The sequence below is a fragment of the Alligator sinensis genome, unplaced genomic scaffold, assembly GCF_000455745.1.
Source record: "Alligator sinensis unplaced genomic scaffold, ASM45574v1 scaffold559_2, whole genome shotgun sequence".
In the NCBI taxonomy this organism is placed as follows: domain Eukaryota; kingdom Metazoa; phylum Chordata; order Crocodylia; family Alligatoridae; genus Alligator; species Alligator sinensis.
In genome coordinates, this window is record NW_005842046.1 from 440,906 (window position 1) to 463,154 (window position 22,249).

General features: G+C 44.2%; 2 protein-coding genes across 16 annotated transcripts in view; both read left to right on the plus strand.

The window, feature by feature from the left end:
* RBM20 (RNA binding motif protein 20) overlaps nt 1-13,817 on the plus strand; it is a 155,771-nt gene extending 141,954 nt beyond the window's left edge. For 10 of the 15 annotated variants that reach the window (XM_025203187.1, XM_025203179.1, XM_025203183.1 and 7 more), the window contains 5 exons: nt 238-336; nt 1,736-2,381; nt 4,880-4,999; nt 6,197-6,318; nt 10,417-13,817. In XM_025203187.1, coding sequence (XP_025058972.1) covers nt 238-336; nt 1,736-2,381; nt 4,880-4,999; nt 6,197-6,318; nt 10,417-10,527 — 1,098 coding nt within the window. In that variant the 3' untranslated portion in view covers nt 10,528-13,817. Of the gene's footprint in view, nt 1-237; nt 337-1,735; nt 2,382-4,879; nt 5,000-6,196; nt 6,319-9,031; nt 9,162-10,416 lie in introns of all 15 variants that reach the window. The other 5 variants (XR_003093852.1, XR_003093853.1, XM_025203180.1 and 2 more) reach the window with 5 other exon arrangements.
* A 4,090-nt stretch (nt 13,818-17,907) lies between these two features.
* Nucleotides 17,908-22,249, plus strand: part of PDCD4 (programmed cell death 4) — a 33,746-nt gene continuing 29,404 nt past the window's right edge. Inside the window, exon 1 of the mRNA XM_025203193.1 lies at nt 17,908-17,975. The gene's annotated coding sequence lies outside the window, so the exon portion shown is untranslated. The remainder of the gene's footprint in view (nt 17,976-22,249) is intronic.

A 22,249-nucleotide genomic window follows, 5' to 3' on the forward strand; every position in this document is an offset into this window, starting at 1 on the left:
CCCCCCCCCACCCAAATTTCCAGGGATTTTGTTAATGTTTTTTCTGCCTCTATTCAGAGTATAGGACTCCGATCACTGAGGCTTTCCCCAGGCACTTGCACAAACTTTAGAAACAAAGGATGTGACATTGTGAATGTCTTTGCTGCCCCAGACTCTGGATAGAAACATAATGGAAATCTCTCTGTTTAGGATTACTGGCGAGTGTCACTACAGCTATACATGTTGTATTTGTTTTAGCTTGGGAAAAAGGAGCATATTGCAGAGAAGAGCTCACCTTCAACTAATAAACACGGAAAAGAATCTGGAGAAACTATGGAAAGTGCAAGAAAAGAGAAGGTAAGTCATGCCTTACTGGTTTAGCTGCTATTATAAAATGAATGAAAGTCAGCAGATATTCTGAATTGAAATGCTAAACCCCAATGAAAGTCATTTCTGAGATTTTCTGAGGGCCTGTTTAGGTACATTTACCTCCTCTTGACCTCTGCATCAAGGGAGAGCTGTTCTGAGGTCTTCAGAGGCTCTTTTTTTAGTTGCTCTTTCCTTGTGTAGTCTGCCTCGCATGCATAGCACTTGGCAGTGGCAATTAACTGTAACGTATGCCTGAAAGGACTATCTTAACTCTGCACGCGGTGTCCAAAAATAGGGCATGATTGCTTTGCAACTGAAGAGGAAGGTTTCAGAGAAGAAACCTTTCCGGAACGGTGGGATTAAATGGATGGCAGAGAACTCTTTAAAAAATATATATATTTCTGTTTGATTGAATGATGTCTTTTCCAACACTGAAGTAGCATGGAGCAATATCTTTGGCAATTCTCTAGCTTCATATCTTTAGAGTAATGGGTTAATGGTTATGGAAGCTATTGCTATCTCTTACAGTAGGAAACTGATCTCCCTTCAAGAATAGTATCTACACTCTGAGTGTTAGTGCCATCCCAAGGCTCTAGGAGAAATTATTTCAAATAACCAAACAGGGGAAACCATAGATATTTTAATCTTTTATGTGCATTAGGAAATTCCAGGAGCTGAATTCAACTTGTTGCAAGTACGCATTAAAAATAATTATGCCTTAGAATTAATGCAGTTCTCAAAGCCAGTCCTAATGTTTTGGAACAAAAGTCCACTGTCCAATACTGAGCATTTAACAACAACCACACTGCAGATTTGGGGAGTTTGGCATTCATCTCCTATTTCAGATGACAACCATCTTAGCATCTTTCTGAAAGCTAACTTTCCCACAACTTAAGTCGGGTTGTACCAGCATGTTTTTGGCAAAGGGTCCTTGATGGTGGATAGAAGTGACGGTAGTAGATGACCACTTACTTGTTACTCGAGGACATAAAAGAGTACCTAGAACAGGGGTGGCCAACCTGCAGCTCCAGAGCCACATGTGGCTCTTAATATGCGTCTCCTTGAATGTTTGCACAAGCACATGGTGCAAATGGAAGCTGGTCACCGTATGCTGGTGCAAAGATTCAAGGAGACGCCATATTAACTTCTGACAGGTTGGCCACCCGTGACCTAGGTGGTGTCATAATATGCCCATAGCACACCTCAGCAGCATTTGTGTGGCCATTGTGAAATGGCTTGTGTATATATGCATCTGGATACATTGAACAACTCTTAGGAATAGTAGGACGTCAGAAACGGCTGGTCCAAAAGCATCACTTATCCCAGCCCTAACGCCTGTATAGATAAGATGCCATGACTGCTCTCTTTCCCAACTTTTCTGTTACAGGAGCGAGACTGGGAGAGTGAAAGCGAGATGGAAGGTGAGGCCTGGTATCTGACTAACATGGAAGAACTAGTAACAGTGGATGAAGTGGGAGAAGATGATCTTATTATGGAGCCTGATATAACGGAACTTGAAGAAATCGTTCCGGTTGATAAAGATAAAACAAATTCAGAAATGTGTCCCTATGTGTCTGCCATTTTAGAACTGAAAAATGACTGTAGCCAATTAAATAGGAGTGATGGCATATTTGCCCATGAAACTATAGACCCAAATTTTGTGTCAGCAGAGGAAAGCATAGCAGCTTCCAGTGGCTGTCAAGAAAATGATGATGCAGTTACTAAAGCATCAAGCCTAAATCCGGACACTGAACAGAAGCCAGATAAATTGCAAGCAGACAAACTTCATAGGGATTCTAATTACCATGATAAGGAGAGGAAAATGGAAGAAAGCTGTGACTTAAAACCAGAAGATCCCCATAAACCATCTGATCATCCGAAAGAAGAGACCCTCCAGCTCCCTGACCAGTTTACGGATGATTACAAGCAGATGGGATCACAAGAAACGGAGAGCAGAGAAGTCATGGAAATGCTTGTGAAAAGCACCATTGAAGAAGCAAGCCAAGGAAGCCAGGAGTGTCAAGAGACCAAGGGTAACTGCTGCTACTATGTTTGATTTTCTTTCAGTCGAGAATTCTTGTGAGTTCTCTCTCTCAGTGCAGCGTTCAAGAGTTTAATCTCTTGCTAACAAGAATTCACGCTGCTGATGGTATGACTCGCCCTTGGGCTGGCTCAGTTAAAGAACCACACTTCCATACGCCAAGTTAAACCATTAGAGGCTTTTAGTCAAATGGTGTCAAAGAAATAAAAGCCACTTTTAAGCTTTCTGCAAAGCATTATCAGCCATAGCTGTCACACCTGGGTTCATGTAAGTTGAGCTGAACTCTTGGAGCCTTCTGCTGAAAGCACGTTGAATTGTCAATGAAAAGTGACAGTTCTTGCAGATCAAAAAGTATTAGAAGTATCTCTCAAGCCTGCCTTACTCCTACCCACATAACAACTTCAGGGTCTGTACTTCTTACCTGAAATGCAAATATGACATGGAAATATTTTGTGGATGAATATTTTTCATGCAAGTAGCCTCACTTGTTGTAGAGACCTGAATTACCATGTACAATTATTTCTTGTTTGTTTCTTCTACTATAACATGATAATTCAGTGCCAGAACACAGATATACTAGCAGAATAAGCTTAATTATACCTGCCTACTAACAATAGCTATTAGGAAAAAACAGCTTCAGTAGTCTGACATTTCCCAGTCATGTTCCTATTTCCACATAGCATCAAATCTAGATCAAGTGATGGTCAAACCTGGAGTCTTACAGCACATAGAAGAGTATGTGCTGCAAGACACAGTTCAGTTCAGCTCCATGGCTGCTACTCTAGCCTGAATGATGGAGGTTGGGAAGAGTAACTGGTTGGAGATGTTCTGATTGGAAATGCCGTCAGCTCATCTGTTTGGCTACAAGGCAGTCTGCCAGTGCCCATGTGCTTGGGGGCAGTACTGCCTGGTGAACTACCTGGGGATCAAAGGCACTAATGCTTCAAAAGTCTTAGGCCAGCTGTTTCCCTAGGCTTTCCCATTCCCTGTGCAACCTGCTGGGTTGCAGCTCGCAGCCTGAAAATCCTTGGGGCACTCGCCCTTTCCACAAAGCCTAGCATGTTGGCTTCTTTCTCTGAGCTGGGAGCATGGAAAGCCTCTGGGTAAAATCGGCCCCCTCAGGCTAGGCTGTAGTCTGCATAGCAGCAACTTGGAGATCCTGAGTGCTCCAGTTCAAGGTGGGGCTTGCAGGACTTCACAGCTTCCTGCTGCTGACCTGGGGCCTGGAAATCCTGGGAAGAGCTTGATGGTCACGCAATAGCTGACCTGCCAGAAGTCAGCAACTTGTGTCTGGAGAAAGCAAATAATACAGATTCTCAAAACATTGCAGAGAGGTTTGTTCTGAACTAGGGGTGGGCAAAATGCGGCCTGCCAGGCCATTCTATCTGGCCCGCGGGGCCCCTAAAAAATTTAGAACATTAATATTTACCTGCCCCGGCTGCCTGTCATGCAGTCCTCGATGTTTGCCAAAACTCAGCAAGCAGCCCTCTGCCTGAAATAATTGCCCGCCCCTGTTCTAAGCCAGAAATGCAGAACTCTGAATGCCAGCCCTGGGAAGGTACAGGGGGCTGGTTCAGACCCAATATGTTTCTTTTGTGAGAGTGCAGTCCTCACTCAGGTAAAATTCCCAGTGTGGTAGGAATTTTGCTAGACTAAAGACAGCCGAGGCTAAAACCGCAGCCTGAGAATCAGGATGGCTTATTCTTAATTTTGTATCTCAATAACAAGGCCAGGGATCCTGAATGCTTTTATGTTTAGAAAAGAAAAGAAAATTTTCAGGCTTGGAAAGGAGGGAAAGACCATTTGTTCTAAGCAGGCTTAATCCTTCTTGGCAAATGAACACACTATTTTTCTGAATGTTAAGTCTGCTGCCTGCATGTATTTAACATGAATAGGGACCTACCAGCGGTTTTACAGATTTTGCAGAAACCATGAAAAACCATGGGAAATTTGGCAGTGGCTTCAATTTCCTGCTAAATCAACCAAAAAAAGTGGTAGTGATGTAGACTGAGTAAAGGCATCTTCTGCCAGTCAGTGGCAAGAGGCAGGGCCACCATGAAATGCCCGTGAAATTGGCTCTGCATGCTGCGAGCAGGATGAAAAACCCATTTTCTCACCATGTCTTAGGTAGGTCCCTAAACATGAATACAAAATAATGGTATTTGTAATACAAAATAATGGTATTTGTCAGCAGCCCTTTTATATAAAATGCCACAAGTACCAGTAAGAGCATTCTCTCTCTCTCTCTCTAACGACACTAGGCAATTAGATGGAAAAGTTCAAAAGCAGCAAAAACAAGAAACTGTTTACAGAAAACTTTATAATTAGGATGGGAGTTTCTTTTTGGCTAGCTATTGTCAGCCGCATGGTATTAAACTGAATGGGCATCATCTCTAGGTCATGTTTAGCATCTGGCTTCATCCAAAAAGTGGTTTAGATGGAATTGTAAAAGCTACGGTTTTCATTCAGTGCATTTGTTTGTCTGTTAAGCGAATTCTAGATACACAGAAATGAAATCTCCCGAATACTCAGAGGTGGAATCTAAACAAATGCATCCTTCACCGGCCTGGGAACAAGAGGACGTGTTCACAGAACTCAGCATTCCTCTAGGTAGGTTTAAACATACGGACCTTGGGAGCAGCATTCCTTCGAAGCTGCGTGGTGTGCATGGCTGTGCAGGCACACTTATGTCATGCTGCCAGGTGTACCTGCACGGCCGCGCACACCACACAGCTTAGAGGGAATGCTGTTCATGAGTCTGAGACTTTACCTATTACAATACCTTGAACTTGCAACAAGATGTCACTTGAAGGCTGCTAACTGCATTTATTTGTCAAAACAAATTACAGGAGAGTTGGAAGAGAGAGGTATAGGTAAGAGGGGCTTAAACAATGAAAGAACTGGGATTTTTATTCCAGATTATAATTATAATTGTTTAGGACAATAGGGATATCTGTTAATGGCACTGATGAACTGAAGTAAGCACCTTTGGTCTTTGGTGTCTAAAGCATAGAAATGACACGGGATATGTCTATACTCCCCAAGAAGCAAAGCAAATTAGCCAGCACTGAGCTCTGTGCTGTTGTGGCTAGGCTGCTAACAGTAGCCCAACTAAATAGTTTAAAGCTAGCTCAGGTATCTCTGCACTACACTGCACTTCCTTTTGGGACTCTAGTGTACACCTATTCACATTCCTAAGGAAATTGGTTGGCCTTTGATAGGAGCATTGGTCAGTGATAAGGAAACCTTAAGAGTGGAGTGATCTTCTCATTTTCTCTCTAAAAGAAGGAGCTTTACATACAATTCAAAATCTTGTGACATAACAGTACTTTGTGATTTAGCTCCTAAAATTACTGATTATATTACACAAGCAAAGATCAGCAGCAGTACACATGGTGTGATCTGCACTAATATTGGCATTCTTGTGGATGGTTTGCATAACGTGCACATAAATTTGCCAAAAGTAAGGATTGTAGCGACAAGATCATCCCGTTAGGCAACAAGACTATTTATGTCCAAAAACTCAACTCCATGTATTATCTGAAAAATGTTTAAATGGAAATACATATAATATATAAAGGAAAAAGTATATAATGCATATTGGAAGTTTGCAGGTTTAAAGTTGTAATTTTTAACCGTTGTTGATGGATATTTCAGCATTTGAAGTTCCTTTAAGTGAAATGGAAAATATTACATGTGGGAATTAGCCGTCTTTACCCCTTACTTAAATCATGGGTTTTTTCCTCTTGAAAACCAAACCCTAAAAGTACACCTGCCATTTTAATGTGATTCAAAATCCTTCAACAGGTATGGAATTTGTGGTGCCCAGAACTGGGTTTTATTGCAAACTCTGCGGACTCTTCTACACAAATGAAGAGACAGCCAAAACAAGTCACTGCAGAAGTACTGTTCACTACAAAAATCTTCAGGTAAAACCAACTCATCATTAGCTTCATATAAGTAATGGTTTGGATGGTGTAAAAATGTCAGGGCGCTATAAAACAGCTTCTTCATGATTCACACGCAACTCAGCAGCATGGGCAGAGTTTGTATGGTGCCAGGGACTAGCACAGTAGCCTGTAACCTCCAGAGTCCTGAGATTCCCTCGGGCAAATCCAATTCCTGTGTTCTCAGTCAAGGCTGAAAATTAGTACAGCAAAATCAACTTGAATGCCAGTTTTAAAAAGAAGAGTTTCAAATACTGCCTTAGCTGCTGCTTGCTCAGCTAAGACTAGTCTGTTACTATCCTGACCCTACACAAAAATTTGAAAACAGAGCCAAGGACAACAGTGTAGTAGGGCACATGGCCTTTTGTGTGCACATGCCTCAGCATACCGGGCTTCACCGAAGATGCCTGCTGGTCTGGCTCACATCATTCCCATGAGTGCCAGCTTCCCTGACTGGTGGATGGACTCACACAGCATCTGTAAAGGGATCCTTTTTTGTCTTCCTGCACCATCTACGTCCTGGTCACAGGTAACTCAACTGTATTCATCTGAAAAGTCTGTAGTTTTGGACTCTCCAATCAACTCCAGAGCCTCCTTACACATAAGTCTAGGGAACTAAGAGGGATATATTGAACATGTGAGTCATTTCTTCCTGCTACAAAGGGCTGCATAATGCAAGTACTGATGGACAGCACAGCTGCTATGGGCTGCTTGAACAGGGAGGGTGAACTGAGGTCAATTCTGCTGTCAATTCCAGTGGTAGAATTTCTATATCCATAATGGCATCGTACGAAGAGCAATTTCTCAGCCTGGGGTGAGGAAACCCCCAGCTGTTACCTGCAGCAGAAATTTCTCTTTCTAATTAATGGTCTCTGAATGATGAAATAGTGGCCAATATATTTTGCAAATAGGATTCACTCACAGTCCAGCTTATGACCACCTATCTGAGAAACAGATGCCAAGGATACCGCACCAGGGCAGGTCAAAGTTTAGACTGCTTTATGGATGCATGTATACTTGCTTAGTTAGGAGAATTTCTATATGCACTCCCAATATTGCTATTCTAATGGACTCTGAAGTCTGTACTGTGACAACTGTTTGGGAACTATCTATAATGGAATTACACACGCACAATCATCCCAAGGAGAAGACACGATGACTTATGGCCTCTGTCCCTATTCTTTTGGATGTGTTTTGTTCGTGTGTGTACCGAAGACTTCCTCCATCCTGCCTCTTGGACAGTCGGCACCAGCATGCCACTTTGAAAGAACTGAAAAGTAATTACTGCAGCCAGGACCTTTTTAGCCCCTGGGCAGAGAGTGTATGGTCAAATATGTCAGCATTCTGCCCCAACAATGCTACTAACAGTACTAGCCTCCATCTGCTTTTGCACAGGATGTCTAGTACAGGATATATAGTAAATCATAACAGTGAGTGATTACACTGAACCACTTACAATTTTTATAAAAAGTATTAGCAAAATTTCCTATATTATCCACACCTGTTACACAATTTAAGAACTACTCCAATATAAATACAATCTGGGCAAAGTTTGATTTAGAAATGGACCAGCTTCTTCCTACTGTCGCTCCAAAACAATAGACTTGTCTTTGCAAGCTGAAGAATAGTCTTGCTCCACCTCCCATTTAAGCTGCACATATGAAACATGAAGAAGTGAACCAGTCTGAACTTCCCTCTCAAAGATGAAGGTCGTGAAGTTATGAGTCTGTGCCACATATATTAGTCTCACACACAGACACCACTGAAAGAAGAGACATGTGGCAGGTGAAAGAGTGATCATGTGCATGTAGCAGTATTGCCACAGGCATCCTTTTTCTCTCACTGAGGCTGCATTTTTGGGTAACTGATCCAACACCATAGCAGTTGCACATACCTGGAGAAATATGTGGCCTCATGATGACTGGTGGCATTAACAAACCGAAACAGATGAATCTGTTTAAGGCATTGAAGGAACTGGCATTTACTTGGCTGAGATCCACAGGGAGGAGCATTTTACCAGTTGTTGGGTTTGTGTTCCCTAATGACACTCCAGTGATTCTTGTATACAGTGCATGCCATGTAATCGTGTATACAAGCCTTTAATCAGACAGGGTCTCAGGGGTTGTCTTAGGGATTTGGCCCATGAAGCCATTGGATCTGGCCCACAGTTGCTGGGGAGCTTGGCCCATGCTACAGCCAGGCCATGGGGAAAAGTGGTGGTAAGAAGAAGTGGCGCTGGTGGCAGCAGCAGCAACCAGGTCCTTACACCAGCTTACCTCCAACCTGAGCCAAGTCATTCCATCTACTGCTAGGAAATGTTGCTGGCCACTGGTCTAGATTACTATATAGATGCCTTCCATGATCCTCACTGGACACTGCTGCATCACTTCACCTACAATTTTGAGTGCCAGTTTCTCAGCCCAGGGCATTCCCAAAAAGTCAGAAACTTCACCAACTGCATATGTATTTTATGATCAAATTTACACCTGCACTGTTGGCGTTAGATTCCATCATTTAAAAGCAACTCAAGACAGGCAATGTGGGAGCCAGGCTGTTTGATCTTACCAGTGGTTTATTGTTGCCTTAACTTCTCCTTCCCTTAAAATGAATAGACTTGCATGCACAACTATTTAACTTATACATATTAAATCAGAAGCTGCATTTGTTCTCAGCATTATTTTATTCTGTATTCTAGCTCCTTGGTGGAGCTACTCCTACTTTACTCCATTGCAAGCACAATTGATCTGCACAGTCTGATTGTAGCAGGGAGCTTGGTACTCCTGCTACTCTAAAGGAAGGCAGGCTGCAGAAAAAGCAGGTTACAGGTGAGGCAGAGGGCAATCAGGGGAACTACATGACCCAAAAAGGGGCTGGGCTTGAAGGATATAAACTCAGGGCTTAATTTGGACAGGCAGTCTAGCCCTGAGAGTCATGGAGGGAAGAGCTCCTGAGGCTGCAAGGGGAGCCTCTGATAAAGCATCTAAACTGCGTGGAAGCACCAGTGGTTTAGGGATTGAGACTGTAGGGGTGGTGGAGGTCCCAACCGGCCCAGGAGCACGGCCAAGACCCGAGGGATAGGGGCCAAGGCTGAGAAGCAGGGCCACAGCCAAAGAGGGGTGAGAGCAGGCAAGGTCAGGGACCTGCAGCTCAGGAGGGGCGAGAATCAGGATCAGGGACCCATAGCCTGCGAGGGGCAAGAGCTAGGTCAGGGACCTGTAGCCAAGGTGGGGTAAGAACAGGCAGGACCAGGAGGCCCATAGCTCAGTCTGTTGGAGCTAATGAGGCTTAAGCCCAGGAGGGGCAGAGAAAGTAGCCCTGAGTCCCAGAGGGTTGAGATGGGTCGAGGTACAAAGGCCCAAGCCCAGGAGGGGCTGGGATGGTTAAAGGCACACGGGCCAGAGGTCTCAACAGTGGTAGACTATTCCAGGTTTAGAGGCCCGCATTGACAGGAGTTAACGCTGGGGCTGAAGGCCCACGGATGAGAGAGTGACTGGATTGGAAAATGGGGCTTAACACCCAACGATTGGTAACATCCACAAGGCTTTGGGCATGGCCATAAGGATAGATGAGGTAGTCACATAAGTAGCCCTTAAGCCCATGAGCAGTGATAGCTTTGTTCACGAGTACAAGACCTCGTTCGGGGAGCCCTGCGGCAGCCTCCCTTTTTTTCTTAAAAGCATGGTTCTATCAAAAGTGTGGCAGGCGAGCTGAAGGGGAGATGGCCTAAAGATCGTGGAGGTGACAGGGTGTAGGCATTGCTCCACGGGCGACTGAGCGTGGAACAAGAAGTGAGTTCTCCCGAACTGTAGTTCTCTCCTGGCTCTGCCATTGATTCCCTAGGTGGCACCCAGCAAGTCACTCCGTTTCTCTGTCTTGTCAGCATTAAGGAAGTTTACTGTGAGATAGCTATATTTGATGTAGATGTAGGGATAAATTCCCTTAATGTAGACGGGGCTTATGTGTGTTTTCTACCTCCTGGGAGCATTACAGGAGTTAGCAAGAGTATGCTAACGCTGTAAATAGCTGTGCGCCAAGTATCATCAGTCTCCATAATGACACTCTGTTTTGATTTGATGACAGAAGTATCTTTCGCAACTTGCAGAAGAGAGTCTGAAAATGAACGAACAAGACAGCAGTCTGCCACAGGACGACACTGGAATTGTTCCTCGCTTTGAGAAGAAAAAGTTGTGATGCCAACGAAGAATTGGAAATGGGTGAATGCCAATATTTCCTTGTTGATCTCTGACGTGACCGTCGATTTGCACTGTACAGGGGAATGGAAAGCACAATAAAGAGCATGTTCCATGCATTTATGCCCAGAGTGCCCTTAAAAAAACAAAATGCCTGAAATAGTTTCCCACGGTGAAGCAGTGCTGGCATATCTCTAACAAGCGGAGCTATTCTTTCTCACACTCTGCACGTTGGGAGCAGCTTCCTGCATTAAATTGGATTCTCAGGGATTCTCAGCGTTTTCATTCGGGTGTTGGAGCATGTTGGGTCAGGCTGAGTATTTAGAAGTGTCTAGCGTCCTCCAGTGGAAATAATCAGAAAGGAAATGTCCGGAGTGAAATGAGCTTTAATGTTGTTGAAACAGTATCCTTCGCTTCACTCGTTGCCGTAACGAATAATAAGTTATGTATGCAAGTCCTAAATGAATGATAAACATTAGATGGCCCAATGTAAACTCCAGCTGCATCTGTGCCTTAGAGAAGTATTTTATGTCTGTAATGTTAGGACGTGAAGTCAGTGTCATATAGAGGAAGGTGCAATTTCTGTCCCAGACATCTTGCAATCTAAATCCAGTGCAGTTAAATTGCATAAACTGAAGATTAATCTCCTTCATGTTCCTTCATATCCTTTATTTTCCATTCTCTTTCCTATCTGGTGGCCAGGCCACTCTTCAGCCATTTCTGATTTTGAAAACTTTCCTTCAGAAAATTCTAAAAAGCGTGCTTTCTCCATCTTGGATTAAGCTCCCACAAAACGCTTTATAAATGCCACATACTCGGATCACAGTGCTTGTTGAACTACAAGTCTATCCTTGGTGTGTTTTATTTTAAACGTGTTTTTCTAATCTCGGCAACCTTGTATTTCCTGTTCTTTATGGAATTTGGCCAACGCTGTATTGACATTTTCTGTATTTTATTCTCCTGCTCTTTTTTATGGCAAATATAACAACTCACGGTTCACAGAATGCTGCAGTGAGAACACAGGATGCACCAGCAGCTCTGATGTTATTATGTGCCATTGTTTCTGCAGAGTGTTGTGCTTAGTATTATGCACAGCCCCATTGAAACGCAGCTTGCAAATTTCAGATTAATTTCAATGGGGCTTTGTGTAGCAAAGTGAATGTCTGACAACCCTTGCCAAAAACTGATCCTGGAATTACACCTTCACAAAATGCACCCGAGAATCCAGACAGATGGTCACTCTGTGTTATAGAGGGTTGGAAAGTTTTTGAAATTTCAGTGAAAAATGGGGTGGGAGATTTACAAATTCCCCCCTTCCCATTTTTTGCCCACTTCTGCAGTCAATTCCATTGAAATTTCTGGGATTGGATGCTTAGCTTCTAGCAGTAGGTGGTGGATGTGGGAAATCTTTTTTTCCAGAAAGGCTCCATCCTTGAGAGCAACATTAATACTACAAAACAATGCAAAATATCCAGCTCCTGAAACTGCTCCCACCAAAATGCTTGTTTCACATAACCAGTACCATCAGCTGTATCCTTCTGCCCCTGGAATAGCTTTCGTCACAGCGCCGTCTCCCATAGCTCCATTTTGTTGTTCACTGAGGTCCCATTTGCCTGGTGCGCATGTGCCTTCATTTCAGCAAGATAGTGCAAATGGCAGATTTTGTATCCTCACTTCTCCAGAGGTCAGGGATTCTTTGGAGATTAGATTTGGAGCTGGCTTATTGGAAAGAGATACAATAATGAGGTGCAGAGATGAGCTTCCCTGGCTTCTGGATATGTTTGGATTTGGGCTCATTTTTCACCTAACACAGGATTTTTATTCTTAAAAATCATGAAAAACAAACGTATTTTGCTACACACATTCTTATTATATTATAATAATATTTGAATTCAGTGATATAGGTGCAAGTGTGTATTGGAAGGTATAGAAATTATGGAAGCAACTTCCCTGCCTTCCCTGTCCAAAGCGGCTAAGGTACTTTGCACAGACGGACTGAACAGAATTACCCACATGACCTTGCAGCACAGTAGGTCCAGGGGAAAATTGCCCAAGTGTAAGCACCTGATTTTTATATAGAAAATGATTACCCCACTGGGGCCAAGATTACTGGCAGATAGTGGCTCCATCTGGTTGGGCTTGATGCGGATGGGAAGAAGAGCTCATGATGCGCCAAAGCCACCTGCTTCTAGCAATTTATCCTCAGCCCAACAGAAGTAAGAAAAGAAATGCTTTCATTATTGTTATTAAGATTATTTATTTATATTGCAGTCGTACCTGCAGATCCAGCCCCTTTGCTCTTGGCACTGTGCAATCACAAGTGTTCCTAGGCCCAAAAGACAGCTATTACTTTGAGAATTTTACTTTCCTTTATTTCCAAAATCTGCACATTTTAAAAGCAGGAGAAAACCAACCCTAAGTCTTAGACTAAATACTAACAATCTGTGCAATCAGTTTTCAGCCCAGTGCAATTTGAGATGAAGTCCTTCTCACCAAACAGGCTTTCATGACAATGCTGACAGGTGCATCACTCCGAGACAGCTCTCTCACCTGTCCTGCTGAGAGTCAACACATCTGGAAAGGTAGCTTACTTGCCTCTCTCAGCTACTGTAAAATATGTTGTTTCTTTTTTTTTGGCTTGCTATATTTAAAATCTGAAATTGAATCTAAGATGTATTATTTTTTTAGTTGGTATAGATCTTCACAAATATCATTTTCACTACTTATATTAATATATATACAGCAGCAAGCAGTTTCAAGTCTAGCCAAAAGTTATTTATTATTATTTAAAGAAGAGCTTCCTCCATATTTATGAATAATCTCAACATGTCTCAACCAAAGATTTCACTTTTTAAACAAGGAGTGTGTTTTAGTCTGTGCAAAACCTTGATGGATTTCAAACAGTCTTTCATGTCAAATGCAACTTGCTTTTTCTGAGGTAAAAATAAAATAAAATAATTGAAACATTGCCCCATAAGACTTGACAAATTGTAATACTGGCTTGAGCACTAAATGAGTGTCAGGCTGGTTATATTCAGGGTTTTTCTATTTTCTAACTATTAAGGCTGTGATTTGTTGAATTATACTTGAACTGGACCAGACGTACTATTTATTGAGCTTATACAATCTTGTTAATTTAAGTTTTGGCTTGTAAAACATTGGAAAGTGTTAGTTCTTGTTGAATTATGTAGGAATTGTCACCAGCAGTAACTGATCCGTGTAACTGATTGCAAAGCATTTCAATTTGTGTTTCTTAAAAAGAATGATTTTAATAAAGAGACTTTTAAAGCATGCTCTGCGGGTGGTAATTGCCACAACGGTAAATTGCACTTGTTTTTGCCAGAGAAAAATCCATTAGAAACCTACATACATAAAGCAGAGAACTGGCATGTGCTAGGAACGGAGGGCAAGAATACCTGCTTGCAGATATACTTTTCAAAAAATGATCATCCTTAGAGGTGCCATGCCCCCAATACCCATATTTTAATGAATACCTCTCAGAATGTGGCTCTCTAATGACTAAAGCTGTTCCTCATCTCTGCCTTATCACCCTTCAAACTCATTAGGGGAGCTTAATCTCCAGCTGCTTACAGCTGTTGGCACTCCTCCCTCTACCTAGATTTCCTCCCATTCTTCTATCTTTTTCAAAACATTGTCACCAAAGGCCCCTTTCTGGCCGACTCTCATGTGTCTACTCTACCCACATCCTGCTTGTCCTCCCTGTCACCTTGATGACGAAGTGAGCTTCAGCCCACAAAAGTTTGTGCTCCATATATGTATCTTATTTAGTTAATCTGCATATATACCCTTCCGTCTGACTCTCCTGCTTGACATCTCCTCCTCTGGCTTTCATTGCACTGGTCTCCTCTCAGTCGGCCTGTCTCTGGCTGTTCCTTCTTGTTGATGGGTCATCTTCTGTGCTCCCAGTTTCCCAACTGGGTCTGCAAGGTGCACTGCTAAGACCAATCCTTTTCTCCTTTTACATCTTTTCTTTGGGTAACATCACCCACCAGGAATCTACGGGAACAAACACCCAAAGAAGAATCAGTCAGTTAAAGGGTAAGTAACTGTTCATTTTCTGTTATCTCAACTGAAAAATTATAGAAAGTTGTAAGAACAAAAGCAGTGGGAGAAGCCTAGCATACTGAATCTGTTGAGATTTTACTGGGGGGGAAACGAGACAAAAGGAGCTATCAAGGGAGGAGGCGGAAAGAACCAATGAAACCAATCTATCACCTTTTGGATAGCAGGTTGTGTTTGCTGATTTTTGTATAAATGGGGACTGTGGCAATGGCAACAGTCAGTGAGGTACAAACAAAGACAGCTTGCTTGTGAGGCCCAGGTTATGCTTAACACACTAACACAGCTAGATGAGTGAACCCCACGTGTAGATGCAGTGCCCGTCAGCAACAGCTTGCACAAAATCTCTTCTGTCTTGGGCTTTATCTGTACTTGAAGGGGTTTGCCAGAGCTCCTTGGCTAGTATAGTTATACTAGAAAAACTTGTAAGGTGGAGACTTAACTTCTGCTGGTAAAAAAGAGTCCTTAGGCAGTTATAGCTTGCTTTGATATTAGGAACTGGTATTAGCTACACTAGATCTTAGAGCGGGTTTATGTACTGGCTAGTTTTCTTATGGCCAACATATGTGTAATACCTAGGAGTCCTGCTCACAAACTCTGGAACAGTATCATGACATCACAAATGCGATATTACTGATAAGAAATGCAGAAATCTAGAACTTTTGGTTCAGAAATTATACCTTTTATTAGACCACCTAGGAAATTGCAAAAAACCCACAAAAACTCCTTTTCTGCAAGCTTTCAAGCTCAAATGCCCTTTGTCAGGCTCTGGGAAAATCAAAGATGGTGAGAAGTCCCCTTAGTTAGGAAATAAACTTCATTTTTGTGCAGAGGGAGCTGGAGATGGAAAATCTGTCCCTCTGGGTCCATGAGAGGTGCCTCTGTGAGTTGTTCTGATATTATTATATTACTGATAAGGCACAGTGCCTCCTGGAAGCTCTTCTTTGTCATTCAGGAGCATAGGGGGAAGGTTAAGTAGCCACTTTACTTAGGTTTTAGGATTCTCCACACAGAACTCTATTAAATATAATGTAAAACTATCTGATGGTTCAGTGGCAGCAGCATCTCTGCCACATGAGAGCTCTGGAGCGGGACCTTCAGAACCCGAACTCAGCCACCAGGAATGAGAAAGCAGCCTGTCATCAGTCCTCCTCCCCCAGATGTGAATGTTGGTGGCAATGATGCGAGGCCCTGAGTGAGAATGCAAATGTATTTGTGTACAAGGGCACAGAGAGGGCCTTCCTGAAGAGCAGAGAAAGGCCATAGCTTCCCTTGAAGTTGTAGTCATTTTACAGATGGGGAAACTGAGGCGCAGAAAAAAGTAACCCCTCTGCAGTCACACTGTCAATTGGTGGCAGAGCCAGGAATAGGAACTCAGGTTTTCTGACTCTCCAGTCCTCTTTCATAATACTGCTTTGACCTCTTGTAAATGAGAAAGATCTTGTGACTGAAGTGGTAACAGATGGTTTCGGTTCCTCTCCTCAGATGACTTTTAAATCGTGGTTTCAACATTGAATCAGAAAGAGAAGTTAAGATGCGTGATTCACTGCTAGTGTTCTTGAGATTTCAGAGCAGGGAGTTTGTTATTGTCGGGTGAGGTGTTTTTGTATCTAGCCATTTAGGATCTACAGTTTGGATGTATGATCTTGCTTACTCTTTTGAACGTTCGGTGATTGCAGCCAGGACTTTCCCACCACTGTAGGGTTTGGTTTTGTTTTTTACTTGCCTTAGAAGGAAACTCAGTGCCAACAGATTCCAAGTACGAGTGCACCCGCATGCTAATGGCAGCTTTGCCTTTAAAATCAAGTCAGCAGTTGACTTCGTCTTGGCACCTGTCTTAATGCTATGCCCTTGCCTGATGTTGCAAGGCCAGGCTTGTCTAATAATGAAATGAGAGACCTCCAAGGAAAGCCAAGATGCTGCAGGAATCAGTGGAGGCGACTCGAGAGAGGAACCCGCTGCTGTTAAATCTGCTTGTTCCGTGGACAAGTTTAGGTAACACCATCAAGCGCCCCAGAGGTTTGTTTCAGCCCCTTCTGGTTGATCTTACTACAAAAGAGTGCTCTGACTGCCCCTGGGGAGTTCATTTGGAGCAGGTGGAGAACTAGGATTCAGGTTGGCAAACCAACCTAAAGCACAAGAGTTAGGGAGGTGGGCCATTCAATCTCTTGGTGTGCAGAGAACTGCACAGTAAGGCATCTACATGTGCGTTACTGCACAGTAACTAATCAGACATAAATTTGATACCTGCATGATGTAGGTATCAAATTTACGCTCAAGTCAGTGTAAGCTACCATATTTACTGCGTAGCACGGGTGCGCATGTGTAGATGACATGGGAGTTAATGTAGACAGCCCAAAAATTTTAATGCAGCTTTTTTTTTTCTTGCTTGGCCAGGTGGAAAGAGTTAGTGTGGAAGAATAGGTTCGCCCTTAAGTGCCCTTGACGGCGCCTGTTTCTGAGTTGGGTATCTATCCCAATAGACAAGCTTCCAAGCTGTGGCTGGCGCTTGTGAACCGAGTGCTATGGAAAACATTAATCAGGCATTCTTCTATTATACTAATAGTCTGCCTGCTAAACAGACCAGCTAGTCAACATTGAATGTTTCCAGACTGGTTCAGGGGATTTCCTCCTCTGGAGCCTGGTCTAGGAATTAGATTGAAAGCAGGATGTACAAGAAGGTAAGAGAAACTTCCAAAATCAAGCCTGATTATGTTCAGGGTCTTGGTTCTGCACCATCAGAATAAAGACTTGTTGATTCCCCTACATCAGGGGATCTCTTTTCTATTGATTTAATTCTGTGTCCAGAGATCTCTTGGAGGGGCCAGAGCTACGTCCCTGCAGTAGTGGTGGACCTTGCTATGAGACAAAGCTGCTGGAGGCAGGGCCAAGGGAGCATTACAGGGGTAAGTGGAAGACTTTTGTTCAGATGCAAATATTCTAATCTGGGGTTGGCATCCTGACGAGCAGGGTTGAGGATTAGCTCATCAGTTCATTCATGCTGCAAGGAACAAGATGGTCCTGCTGTGAAAATCTGCGTTGGAAGTCGGCCAGGTAATATCAGGAAGCTTTTTGCAGCCAGCAGGGGGTTAACCCCTGGCGTCCTGGAGAAACTGTTTTCAGTAATTTCATTCTACGTCCTTGGTTTCTTTCTGCACTGCTTCTCTTCCCATCCCAAAGGATTCAGCACTGGCGCCCCTTGTTTTCAAAGGGATGGCTTTGTGGGTAGCGTGTGTGGGTGTGTTTGTCTGTGTGCATGCACACACATGCTTATGTATAAGCATAATCTCTACAGCGGGTTGTGAAGTGCTTTTGTAACGAACCCGGCCGCGTTCTCACACACCCCACAATCGCCAGCGTGGATCGTAGGTAGGTTATCAAGACCCCCACCATTTGTGCCAAAATAAATATTTGCTAGCTGAGGGATAGTAAGTAATCGGCTTTATAGCCATTGGGATGATGGGAGGGAGAGATGGTTAAATGCCCCAGGCCAGTGCATCTCAACTTCAGAGCCCTCCTGTGTGAAAGGCACTATCTGGAGGCAAGATCCAATGTACGACGTAGGTGTTGCAGTAATACGGCAGCACTGCAATCCTGCTCCAGCAGCAGTGTCTGGCCAATATGCCTCCCCTAAAGCTAGACCATTAGGAGTGGGGCTTGGCTCTAAAAGAACAAGGCATTTACTCCAGATGTTGTCATGCTCATAGCTTCGTGCCTGGAAGGACCTGCTTCCTTCCCATCTATCTGGCTTGTTGATCAGTAATTCCTCCTGCCTTTCTACACTGCAGTTGTGCCGTGAGCATTGGCGTTAGTCATGAGGGTGATAGCATTTACATGGATCTGTATATTTTCAGATTGGCACTTTTAATTCTGGTTGCAGAGGGAAGAAAACAACCAAGACTTGATGAGGAGATTGCTTAAGTCATTAGAAAAAGGCACTGACTATGGTAGATTGCACCCAAGAATGTGTGCGAGTACAAGGGTTTGGCATGTGGCGGTGCCTGTGCTAAAGGAGGCTGGACTCTTCACGTGTCCGGACAGCCTGTAGCATAACAATGGCCCAAATGATGTTTTCAGCAGGGTTGTGCCCTCAGCATTGTTTGCTTAAAAACTGCTACCTGGCTTCATGCGCCCCACCCGCCCAAGGCTGTTGGAAAATGCATTTGCCTCTGGGTAAAGTTAGTTTCAAGGGGTTCTTGTCACAGCCTAGTTTTATTGAGTGACTAAAGCACAGAAATTGGGAGCTTGAGGTCCTTTCCTACCTCTCCCATGGACCTTCTATGTGGCCTTGGGCAAAGACAGCGCACCTTTTTGTGACTCAGTTTCCCTACCTGTAGAATGGGGCTAGGATGTAGCTTGCAGAGATGGTGCAAGGCTGAAGTCATCAACATGTCTTAAGTGCTTTGGACAGAAGGGGCCGGGGATGGGTGGTGCTGGGGGTCCTAAATCACAAGCTAATGGTGATTTTCTTGTAAAGGACAAATGCCATCATCTTTTTTTCAAGAAGCTCACCACCACTGAAAAAAACAGATGGCGTGGTGTGCGAGTGTGAACTGGGCCAGGGCACTACTGGGCTGTCTCAAGCTACTTGTGATAGCCTGAGATGGCACCAGGGAGAAAAATGGCTGAGCCTCACTCGCACCAAAGTCCCACCGTTCCTGGGAGCTGTAAGAGCTGGAGTCTGGTCTGGAGGGGAAAAATCCCAGGTGAAATTCTGCCCCTGGTGGCAAACATGTCTGGTGAGGATTTCACCCCCCTCCCTTAGACTGGCGCACACATATACTGCATGCACTGGACTTTGCTTGGCTTGATGAGAGCTATGCTGCTTTACCGGGGATTTGGCCCCTGGTTTTTATGAAACGCGTCACATTGGCCAGCACCCGTTAACTATTCACACACAGGAGACAGGTGGCTGCTCCCATGAGTTATCCCTGCCTTCCCTCTTGTACTTGCCCCAAAGGCCGCACTGTCAGAGTTAAGTGGGTGATAAGGAAGGGGCCTGGGCAGTGCTGGATACAGAGTAAAGATGCTCTGGATAGGGCTTGCCTACATGTAGTTTAATTTGGCCTGTGATATATATATTTTTTTTAACCCATTTAATTAAAGTGGTGCACAAAGGTGCCAAGGGGCACACTCCTTTCCACTTCAGCCAGCCTGGTATTAGTTGAGCTTAACCCATCAAGACTAAGTTTTAGCTAAGTGGAAATTAGCCACTTTAAAACCCCAATGAGAGTTTACACCGGTCAACACCGGCCTCCTTTAAACTTACATTTAGTGCAAATATGCGGAGCCTGCTTGAGTCTGTGTGTTCAAAGGCTTCTACAGGCCTCTTGGCAAGGTGAAGACTGGACTCTGTTTCCTTAAAGGTGCAAACATTAGCAAGCGCATCCTGGGGCTGGCTTGCTTTCAGCCAGGACTACTGCCAGCAGCATGGCCTCTCATTGGGGCTGAGTTTATCTAAGCAGTGTATTCCCCGTGTCTTGCAGACTTGGATTCTGATTTGTAAGATCTCGTCCTCCCTCGTTCTTCTGACTTCTATTAAAGCACCTCGCACTTCTGACTTCCCTAAACAGAGCCGCTGTCTGTTGAGGACGCAGGAAACCATGTGCTGTCTGCAGGTGTCTCTGTGGTTTGGCGTGTTTACACGGCAGGTTAGATTAGCTAGGTTTATCTCGAGCAGATAGGAACATGCTGATGGCAGCAAACTTTCACTTTGACCCAGGGTGTGTTGCCCAATGCTGCTTCGCACACTAGTGATGGGAAAGGCAGCAACGTTGCCTGGTTGTAAAATTGCCAAGACATTAGAAGGAGCCTCCCCACATGCTCAAAGGTCTGTAGAAGCTGGCCCCTCGGGGCGTTTTGGCAGGTCATGGTGTGGGTGGGTGGAGAGCATGCTCTGCCTTGCGTTGGAGAAGGAGAGGACTTTAGTCTTAAGGAACCAGTTTGGCAGTTTTCACCAGCACTAAATTCAGTTGGAAGAAATACACATTGCCTGAGTGCTCACCCTCACCCCCACAGGGTGTTAAAGCGCATTGGACTAGACTGTGACCCTAATGGGAGTATAAAAGGGACTGGTATACATGTTTTGTGACTGTAAAAGGCAGAGAGCACTAGGAAGCAGGCTGTATCCAGGCAGGTCTGGCAAAGCAGACCCAGATTATGGGACAGCAGGACTGGATGTGCAAAAAGTAGAGGGAGCATAACAAGAAAGCCAGCAACCAAATCTGAGCTCAGTCTCCAAACAAAAAGGAATTATTGTGCCTTGGGCAAGCTGGTTTAGTGCTGATTTTTCCAGCAAGTTGCATTGGTCAGAAGTTGCGGAAAAAATAAGTACATTGCCCAGTTCAGGATTTGGAGCGTAAGAAGAGATCATACTGAGGGTTGATCTGTGGCCAGCTTTTGGAGGCAGCCACAGTGCTGCTAGTGCCCATGGCATTCATCTCTTTCCTCCCACAAAGCTGTTTTTTTTAGGACTCTTCCTAGTCCTGGTTTATTTGAACGTGTCTGATTTTTGCAGAACCACAGGCAGTGGTTGGGTGTGCAGAGGCTTACAGCCCTTCATCAAGGCTGCTGCTTGCAGGGAGGATCCCTGAACTGCCTCCGCTGCCCACGTCTGGCTTCAGTCCTCAGCTCGGGTGGACTGAGAAACCCAGAAATGACCTTCAGCGAAGCGTAAAAGGAGATGAAGCTGTGCTGCCTCCTTGGCTTTGCTCAGCCCATTGCCCCATAAAGACAGCACTTTTTGTTAGCATCTGATCTGTTAGTTATTGCCTTGAGAAATCTTTCTGTGCATGTGCGTGCAAATGCAGCAGCTCATCATACACGTTACCCAAATGTTTGCATGATCTACGCAGTAAAACTCCTTTCCGGCAGCACAAGAAGTTTGAAGGGGACGTGTAGGGTACGTGCTAAGGGCCCTTTCGCCCATGAGCTGACACCCCCAATCTTTCCATTCCTGTCTATATGTGGCTGTGCAGACCACGTCCTTCCTCTTCCTGCCAGTGCTAAAGCTGCCTCCAATTCATGCTGTGCTGCTGTTCACACACCAGCTCTTCAGCTCTACCAGCTACCAGTGTTGACATGTATGGAGGGCTTGATCCAGAGCCCACCGGACTAGTGCTGAACTCAGTGAGCTTTGAATCAGCCCCCAAATTACCGAGGCACCTGTTAAAACAGCAGCAAATCCTCCCAGCATCCGAGTTACTACCTCCTTTCATAAGCAGAGGCAAATGAGCACAGCTCCTCCATCCTCACAGATTAAAAACAGCTTCAGTTCTGGCCTGAGGTGCCTTTAGCAAAGGCCACTCACTGAAGCGTGGCAGAGTAATACTGAAATATCCTTAATAACTTAAATATGCAGAATAACTTAAATATCCATAGGGGATATCTCGGAGTCTTTGACTCCTCTAGTTGCATTAGAGTGACGTTGTAACCATGATGAGGCAGGATTGATGCAAGAGGCAAGGATTTCTTGGGGGCAGTGTCTTTTATTGGACCAAGTCTATAGTTGGGATACAGTTAGACAAGCTGTCAGGTGCAAGGCATTCAGCTCTCCTCTTGTAAGGGGTTTCTTGCACTGCAGAAATACTTCTGATTTGCATCCTGCTCCTGGAATAAAAAGCAGTTTCCCCCCCAGTGAGAGC